General features: G+C 46.8%; 1 protein-coding gene across 5 annotated transcripts in view; it reads left to right on the forward strand.

Moving 5' to 3' along the window:
* FGFR2 (fibroblast growth factor receptor 2) overlaps positions 1 to 5,926 on the forward strand; it is a 60,474-nt gene extending 54,548 nt beyond the window's left edge. For all 5 annotated transcript variants that reach the window (XM_018563959.1, XM_018563960.1, XM_018563961.1 and 2 more), the window contains 2 exons: positions 1,725 to 1,830; positions 5,632 to 5,926. In XM_018563959.1, the coding sequence (XP_018419461.1) occupies positions 1,725 to 1,830; positions 5,632 to 5,796 (271 nt within the window). In that variant the 3' untranslated portion in view covers positions 5,797 to 5,926. The remainder of the gene's footprint in view (positions 1 to 1,724; positions 1,831 to 5,631) is intronic.
* Positions 5,927 to 9,365: the final 3,439 nt, after the last annotated feature.

Here is a 9,365-nt window from a genome sequence, read left to right on the forward strand (position 1 = left end):
ATATATTAAAATGGAACGAGATTCCTGGGGCGTGCTCTACATAGAGTGTTTCTGTAAGACAGAGAAATGTAATTTTTTTGTCAGCTTTAGAAAATCATAGCCGACTCCAGACTGAAAAGTTAACTCTCAATAGTATTGAATTACAAAAAAAACTTGCGTGGCAGTTACACAAGGTTATATAAAATATGTTTAACAAAAGTTTTTATTTTTCCTTTTAACATTGAACTGCGGGCAGATAGGAGGTGAGAGCGCAGAGGGATATCCGTTGTTATCCGTCTGCCCCTGCTCGTTCATTGTCCAGTCAGCCGGCTGGTCGTGAAGAGACAATACCACTGTATTCCATAATTGTAAGTGGCTGTACTATACAGCACACTGTACATTTACCTGGCTGTACTATACAGCAGAACACAGCTGTGTATATCTCGGGAATGGATAGAGAGATCTACAGTCTTAGCAGGAAAACCAAGTGCCCTTGTATGCATTTCCTCTTGTGTATTTCCTTTTTGCCTGGAGTCCAGCTTTAAGAAATGCTCTTCTGTTGTAAGCAGTCCAGCCAGGGCCGGATTGCCGACCAAGGCCACCGAAACCCGGCCTCGGGGCGGCACAGAGGGGCGACACAGGTTTGAAGTCTCCCGACGCCCGGAACATGGAGTTTTCTACATTTAGCCCTGCTTTGCACAAGCAGGGCTAAATGTAGAATGGGGAAACCACTTGTTTCTTTACAAGTGATCTTGTCGATGTCGCCAAGATCACTTGTAATCGAACTGCAGGCTGTCCCTCCTATCCCGCCTCCCCCCTCCCTCCCCTGCACCTACCTCTCTTCCTCTATGCTGGCTCCGTCTCCCAACTCCGTCCTCTCCTCGCCGGCCACTGGCATCTTCAGAATGGAGAGCGGTGAGCAGAGTGACGGGGTTGAAAGTAACCCTGCCGCTCTGTGTATACAGTGAGAGGGGAGAGCAGTCTTCCCCTCTCACCTTGCACAGGAGTTCCAGCACAGTACTGTGCTAGAACTCCTGTATTGGAGGTGACAGGGTCAATAAAGAGAACCTGTCGCCTCCAAATGCTATCACACAGGGGCTTGTTAGTTCCTGTGTGATAGCAATAACGTTAAGTTGAAAAAAAATTGATAAAATAATTACATAAATTAAAAAATAAGTAAAAAAATAAATTAAAAGTTAAAAAAAAACAAACCATAAAAATGTCAAACTAACCCTGCCACCCCCGCTTTCTGGTTGGCATTCTCCATGGGGGGGGTATATTTTTTTCTTCTTTTTTAGTTAATCTTGAGTCACATCACTATACATGCCTTTTATTGCCATTATAGTATGCACACACTTTCTGGAAAAATACATTAGACTCATATTTCGGAGACATATCATACAAGCAGTCATTTAAACCTTTTCCTATGTGTGCAGAATATCGCTGCAATGCTGAATCTTCCTTCTCATGTTTTGTGTTAGCCACCTGTCTGATGTTAAATCTTTCTGATTTATGACTGCTGGAATCAAATCTGGAAGCGGCAGTTACATCTGTTATCTCTGTTTCATTGATATAAGATTTTACTAAGCGTTTTAGGGCTCATTGATTTAGTGCCTCCTAATGCTATACCAATGTTGGCACATCTGATGATTTATTGGTTTCTGCGTTGTATATTATGTCCTCACAGAGTGCTTACTGCCTGCCTGCCTGCCAGACCTCACTATGGTTTGTCTTCTTTTCTCCAGGTACATGATGATGAGAGACTGTTGGCATGCCATTTCCTCACACAGGCCTACCTTCAAACAGCTGGTGGAGGACTTGGACCGGATCCTCACTCTAACCACCAATGAGGTCAGCAGAGAGATCTTAGTTTATTGATCCTTGTTAGAGACTAGTTAAAGAATCTGTTATAATAATAACCTTTTTATTTGTGTAAATATTCTGTGTCGACATCACTCAGTATAAAATAAAATTTCTCTCCCGTTCATTGAAGGACACAGGCAACAGATCGTAGATCCTGAATGGTAGGGTAATATCAAACCTTTGGTCACTAGGGGGTGATTGTGCCTGTTCTCTCTGGAAAGCTTCAAAAGGTTTTTATTCAAACCTGTTTACTGTGCCCAAGAAAGAGGGGGTGCGGCCCATCCTGGACCTCAAACGCTTGAACGCCTTCGTGCGGGTCCGTCGGTTCCGGATGGAGTCCATCCGGTCCGTGGTGGCATGGCTCCGTCAGGGGGATCTGCTGGCCTCCATCGATATCCGGGATGCATTCCTTCATGTACCCATTTGCAAGTCTCATCAGCGGTATCTTCGTTTCGCGGTGGGGGAGGACCACTTTCAGTTTGTGGCGCTGCCCTTCGGGCTGGCGTCGGCCCCACGTGTGTTCACCAAGGTGCTAGCCCCGATTCTGGCGCTGTTGCGTTGTCGGGGGGTTTCGATCGTGGTGTACCTGGACGATCTGCTCCTGCGTGCAGAGTCGCATTCTTCCCTGGTGACGGCTCTGGGGGTCACGGTGCGGTCCTTGGAGGAGTTCGGGTGGCTTCTGAACCTGCGAAAGTCTTGCCTGGTGTCTTCACCACGCCTGGAGTTTCTGGGTTTGGTTCTGGACACTGTCGCGGCCCGGGTCCTTCTTCCCCGGGACAAGCTCCTGAAGCTCCGTTTCCAAGGTCCGGCTACTGAGGGCTCACCAGTGGTCGCCCATTCGGTTTTGCATGCAGGTCTTGGGTCTCATGGTGGCCTCCTTCGAGGCGGTGCCTTTTGCGCAACACCATACCAGGACCCTACAGGGGAACATCCTGGTACAGTGGGACAAGTCCCCCCTGTCCTTGGACAGGGAGATTCGGGTCTCTCGGGAGGCAGGGGTCTCCCTGTGGTGGTGGCTTCCATCCCCCGTCTTGGTGCGGGGGAAGTCTTTTCTTCCAGTGCATTGGACGGTGGTCACCACGGACGCCAGCCTTTGGGGCTGGGGCGGGGTCCTGGGCTCCTTGACCGTGCAGGGTCGTTGGTCGCCGGAGGGGTCCCGTCTGTCGATAAATGTGTTGGAACTTCGGGCGATTCGCCTATCTCTTCTTCATTGGTCGGCCCGGCTCCTGGGTCTGGCGGTCCGGGTCCAGTCGGACGACGCCACCGCGGTGGCGTACATCAACCACCAGGGCGGCACGAGAAGCGTGGCCCGGGTCGAGAGGTGTTCGGGATTCTGTCCTGGGCGGAACATCGAGTTCTGGCTCTCTCGGCGATCTACATCCCGGGAGTGGACAATTGGCAGGCCGATTGCCTCAGTCGACAGTCGGTGGATCTGGGGGAGTGGTCTCTGCACCCGGAGGTTTTTTAGCAGCTCTGTTGTCGCTGGGGGACGCCGGAGGTGGATATTTTGGCGTCTCGGTTCTAGCGCAAGGTGGACAGGTTTGTGACCAAGGCCCTGGATCCCTGGGCGGAGGCCGTGGATGCCCTGGTGGCCCCCTTGGGGTCCTTACGGTCTGATTTACACCTTTCTTCCACTATATCTGTTGCCTCGGCTGCTGCGTCGGATCGCAGTCAAGGGCGTCACCGTCGTCCTCTGCGTCCCGATCTTCTGTCCCAGGGTCCTGTGTTCCATCCTTCTTTACAGTCGCTGGCTTTGACGGCGCGTCTGTTGAGAGCCAGGTCCTGAAGGACCGGGGGTTGTCCGATGCGGTCCTTTCCACTATGCTCAGAGCGCGCAAGCGGTTTCGGGACAAATTTACCATCGCACGTGGAGGGCCTATTTTGCCTGGTGTGGGGCTGGGGCCTTGTCCCCGGGTTTATTCTCCATCTGCAGAATCCTTGCGTTCCTGCAGCGCGGGGTGGCTCAGGGGCTGGCCTTGAGTACTGTGAAGGGCACAATCTCTGCCTTGGTGGTGCTTTTCCGGCGGCCTTTGGCGTCTAATACTCTGGTTCGCACCTTTTGTTCAGGGGGTGACGCGCATTGCTCCCCCTGTCCGCGCGCCTTTGGCTCCGTGGGATTTGAATCTCGTACTTTCAGTGTTGCAGGAATCCCCGTTTGAGCCTCTTCAGGAGATTCGGCTTATATCTTTGTCACAGAAAGTGGCCTTTTTGGTGGCCATCACTTCCGTTCGGCGGGTGTCGGAGTTGGCTGCCTTGCCCTGCAAGTCCCCATTGCTGGTTTTGCATCGGGACAAGGCGGTTCTCCGTCCTCGGCCGGCGTTCCTGCCGTAGGTTGTGTCGGCATTCCATCTGAATGAGGACATTGGCTTACCTTCCCTGTGTCCAAAGCCGGTTCATAGGAAGGAGCGTGCGCTCCACTGTTTGGATGTGGTTCGCGCTCTTCGTGTTTATTTGGAAGCTACGGCTTCTTTCCGCGGGACCGACTCCCTGTTCGTGCTCACGGAGGGTCCTCGTAAGGGTTGGGCCGCGTCGGCAGCTACCATCTCTAGGTGGATACGTACTGTTGTGACTCAGGCATACGCCGTTAAGGGCGTGAGCCTCCATTTCCTGTCACTGCCCATTCTACTTGGGCTGTTGGGGCTTCCTGGGCTTTCCCAAAACGGGGCCTCTGTTTCTCAGGTTTGTAAGGCCGCTACTTGGTCTTCTGTTCACACCTTTGTTAAGTTCTACAAGGTGGACGTGTTAGCATTGACAGATGCTGGTTTGGGGCGCAAAGTGTTGCAGGCGTTTCTTTTGAGGGGTCTTTTGGGTGTTTTATTGTTGCCCATCCCTCAGTGTGTTACTGCTTGGTGACGTCCCTACCATTCAGGATCTACGATCTGTTGCCTGTGTCCTTCAATGAACGGGAGAGAAAATAGGATTTTTGTACTCACCGTAAAATCCTTTTCTCTCCGTTCATTGAAGGAGACAGGCCCCGCCCTCTTTATGGGGTGTACACTCCTAACTGCTTGTTACTAAACTGGAGACTTGTCAGCAGGTGGGGGGTTTGGCCACCGGCAGGGGCCGCCCCTAGGCTGTAATTGGTCTTTAGTTTTGTGCCTAGCGTCCTTCTCCTGCAGGTGGCGATATTACCCTACCATTCAGGATGTACGATCTGTTCCCTGTGTCCTTCAATGAACGGAGAGAAAAGGATTTTACGGTGAGTACAAAAATCCTATTATTACACTGTTATACAGCTTCTGTGAAAAAAAAATCCTAACCCAAATATCCAGTGCTGGGTACATGATCTTGAGTCTATAGTTACTCTAAGTGTACCCTCATTGTACTGTGTAAAATATTTCTCATATGTGCTCTGCCACCCTGTTCTACAGTGGGTTTGATTGCAGCTTCTTCAATGGCGAGTTATTAGAACTGCGTAGAAGAAATGCTGAGCCTTGTGAATGAGGCATTCAATGTTTTTGCCTCTCTAGGTAATGGCTGTGGCATATAGTAGCTGGCCAGAATTAAATATTATGCTAGAATAGTGATTTGTAAGCTGGATCAGTTGGGGTGCCTTGTACACTAAGAGCCCTGTTTATATTTCTTTGCCACTGAAAACTGACCCACAGATTTCAAAGCATGGACATGTGAGTGGTGGGTATGGGTATCAGAACATGTGAGTGGGGTGGGTATGGGTAGCAGAACACGTGAGCGGTTGGTATGGGTAACCAGAACAGTTCCGCTGTCAGATGCTTCCATAAATAAGATCAGTTGTTCTAATAAATGCCTTTTTCTGTTTTTTCTTCACAGGAATACCTTGACCTCACCGCCCCTCTGGAGCAGTATTCCCCAAGCTTCCCAGACTCCTCCTGCTCTGCTTCATCGTCTGGGGATGATTCTGTGTTCTCCCCTGACCCCATGCCACATGAACCCTGCCTCCCCAAATTTCAGCACGTAAATGGGGTGAAAACATGAGACATCTCGCGTTCTGCAGGCCACTTCAACAGACTGCTGATAATGGTGACACATTCTGCAGAACGCCAAGGAACAAGGACCTCTCTGTAGAAGAGGCGGTATAAGGCGGGAGACGACACAGGGCAGACTCCATAGCATATTCTCCTGCCACGCAAATGATGGGAACATGCCATTACAGGAGAACAACATGGACTACCCCCTGACTAAACACTTACAAAGAGACAGCGGGAAGATTCTGCCTGGTCAGCAGTAGGGGGATACAGTCCACTATTTCGGCTGTGGCAAAGCCAGATACACTGACTCACCAAGACTGTTTTCAGTGGACTCAAGGCTAAAACACTTCCATTTTTGCCTTTCTTGTTAATTTTGTAATATATTGAGAAAATATATTCCAGCACTCAAATCCCTTCCATTCCTCACCAGAGCACATATACAGCATTATCGCTGTTGGATATAAATGTAAATATATTCAGAATATGTAAAAATATATATATATTATATATTTACAATGAATTTTTTTTTGTATTGATTAAATAACTCTTCTATGCTGGATAGGGGGGGGGGCTTTGTGCTACTCTCCATACTCTCCTATCTAGCAGAGAACAGAAATATATGGTTGATCTTTGGGATTCAAAAATCCCTTTTCTGTTTCTTAATACTGAAACAAAGTTTCAGACTTTGGGGCCACCCGAATAACCCTTTACGAGAACATCTTTACTAAGTATTTGTAAACATTCCAAAATGAATTTATTAACCCTTTAAGCACAGAGAAATCCATAGAACATTCCCGAGGTCTCTGGGTTTAAAGGTGTAATTTTGTACCAGTGGTTTATATGACATTAAAAAAAAATACAATTGTGTAGAATGAGAACTATAGAGTAAAGCTTATGACGACTGTATTGTAAAAAGATTTATATGATATTTATGCTGTAAACAGAAAGGAAAGATTCTTTCTTTAAAAAAAAGTCTATTTGGTTTTTTTTCCTGCTTGCCGTAAAATGTAAGATTGTGAATGGGGGAGGGAGGGAAAAAGTGAGGCTATCATGAATCTGTAAATAAAATGGCTAACCTAATGCTCTAGTCTCTTCCAGGGTTTTACCGCTGGTTTGTGTACGGCAATACAAGGCAAAGGACACTGTGATTGTTAATGCATTAACAAGAAATTCTAAAATGTTTTACAAGCTTGTTAAGACTGGAACTAGAAATGGTTGCAGCCATATAGCTTGCCAGTTTGGTATATTGTGTGAGGATGTAAAGCTGAACTCTAAGCAAACAACTAAATACACAGGTGAAATACATATACAAGAGCTGTATTACCTGGCAAAAGATTTATATTTTTGTCTATCCAGCCTTGAGATTTTTTACAGCTCTGTCTTGCAGGGCAGGAGACCTGGAATTTATCATTTGAAGTTCATTAACACTTTCAGGTCTTGTCCCTCCCCAGTCTCTGATTTGACGGTTAAAGGAAAATTGGTAGACTGACGAACTCATCTCTGTCACTCTGCGCTCACCTGCTATCAGCAAGTTCTTTGTAATCACATGAGCACACTGTAGCACTGATTGGCTCCTCATCCTGCCCCTTTCTCACCCAGTCTGTGGGCTGCTATACAGTGAACTTCGAGAGACTGTTGCCAGGTACTTGCACTGCTGCATATTCAGTAATACAGCACTGCATTAATTTATGCCTTTTTATATCTGCCTGGAGTTCATCTTCATCTAATCACACAGTTTCACCCCTTAATTTTCCTCTAATACAGTCTTATGGCAAAACAAAAAGGTGTACAAATAGGTATGTTTAAAAGTGATCAAACTGCAGTAAAACAAAGCTGTGGGTTTTGTTTTTTTACAGGGAAAATGTTATTCTAATAAAAAAAAGTCATCCATGTAAAATTGTTCCGATATTTTTGATGTCTTTAGAAATATCTTTCACTATTTTAAGCTGGGGGAAGACAATAATGTAAGAACGAGCTGCTGTCTTGAGGTCCTAATCACATGGGTATTGTTTAAATCTTTGCTGAAGCCTAATCTAAATAGCAACAAATTTAGAACACATTTGCCCTCAGGCTCTGTTCACACCTAGGCGTATTGAATATGCGCGTTTCGACCGCGATTTGCGGTACAAAAACGCGCGACAAATGCGCGTTTCCGAGGGCTACTTGGCTGTATCCCAATGGAAACGCGGAATAAAAACGCTGCAAAGAAGCTCATGTACCTTTTCAGGCGTAGGCCGTTTTGTAGCGCGTTCAGACGGGCTGAAATACGGCAAGGTGTGAACCATACCCATAGAAAACAATGGGATTTTCATGTTTGAGCGTTTTGTAGAGCGTTCGTAGAGCATTGAACGCGCTACAAAACGTACAGGTGTGAACCAGGCCTTATAGCGCCTTCAGCTCTTGTTCGGGTGTGTTGAATACAGATCTTAGCGAGTGCTGGCTGTAACTTTAAACAAACTTTTGGCAAGCTCTAGGGTGAGTCAGGGAAAGCAGTAGATACAGCCTGGCCTACAATTCATGCATTGATTTATTGTCAAGTTTGGACAGATAATACAGCAGTAGATGGGCCAGCTTTAGGACAAAAAGCTGCGCAGGTAACTTTTACTCGCATGAGCCATGTGGCCATAAAATTGTCTTCCATTGATCACAAGTTACCATGGTAAACCAAGCCCGGGGCCAGATTTGTACTTCCTGCCCTCTCTGACCAACACTTCGTTCCACGGTCAGCTGGCCGGCCTTTGCATCATAAAAAGATGAACGTCACAGCCAATCAAGGCATGCCAAAATATACTTAGGACTGATTACTTAAACAGTAGGTCAAGCTATCGCCTCAATATGTTTGCAGTTCAGATCTATAGGTAGGGTCCTAGAGTGGATGAAATATAATTACACAATACAATATTCTCCCAAGAAAAATGCACAAAGTGTGCAATGACAGCACCAATATGAACCCATTGGATTGCACTGGCAGGCAGGGAGGTGGCCTGGAACTTCATTGTACAAGTACCAACAAGGTGGTGAGTGACTGTGTGCCGCCCCTGGTAGCTGCACCACCTTAGGCCATGGCCTATAGTGGTTATGTAGATATCCAGCCCTAATCTAAACTAATCATTTATTTATTGATGACTAGATGATTGTCAGTAGCCACACCCATCTGTGATTATTGAAACACAGTTGTGGCATATGCCGATGGGCATAACTATATTTTGTAGTCAGGCCCAAGTGACTTTTAGCTTCCAAAAATGTGCTGTGTAGTCCCCATCATACCTGTACTGTTAGCCGAGAGATTTGTTTCTGTTCCAGACAATAAAGCCTTTTGGAAACATCTACTGCTTCTGTGAGTTCTGGACAATATTGTAGCCCTCTTTTAAGCCCAATGAAGCTTGATCCAAAATTAACCATCCCCACCCCAAAATCCCATCTTCTCTGTAGATGCACTTGCACCATCTAATGCATATACTGCTGCAACACATACTTTAATCATTAAATAATGAGAACTACTGCAAAAATAGACATAAGTAATCTAGTGCAAGGATGAATGAACTGTATCGATAGAAACCGGTCAGAATTCATCCT

This window comes from Nanorana parkeri, unplaced genomic scaffold (assembly GCF_000935625.1).
Source record: "Nanorana parkeri isolate BGI_ZX_2015 unplaced genomic scaffold, ASM93562v1 scaffold713, whole genome shotgun sequence".
Taxonomy (NCBI): Eukaryota; Metazoa; Chordata; class Amphibia; order Anura; family Dicroglossidae; genus Nanorana; species Nanorana parkeri.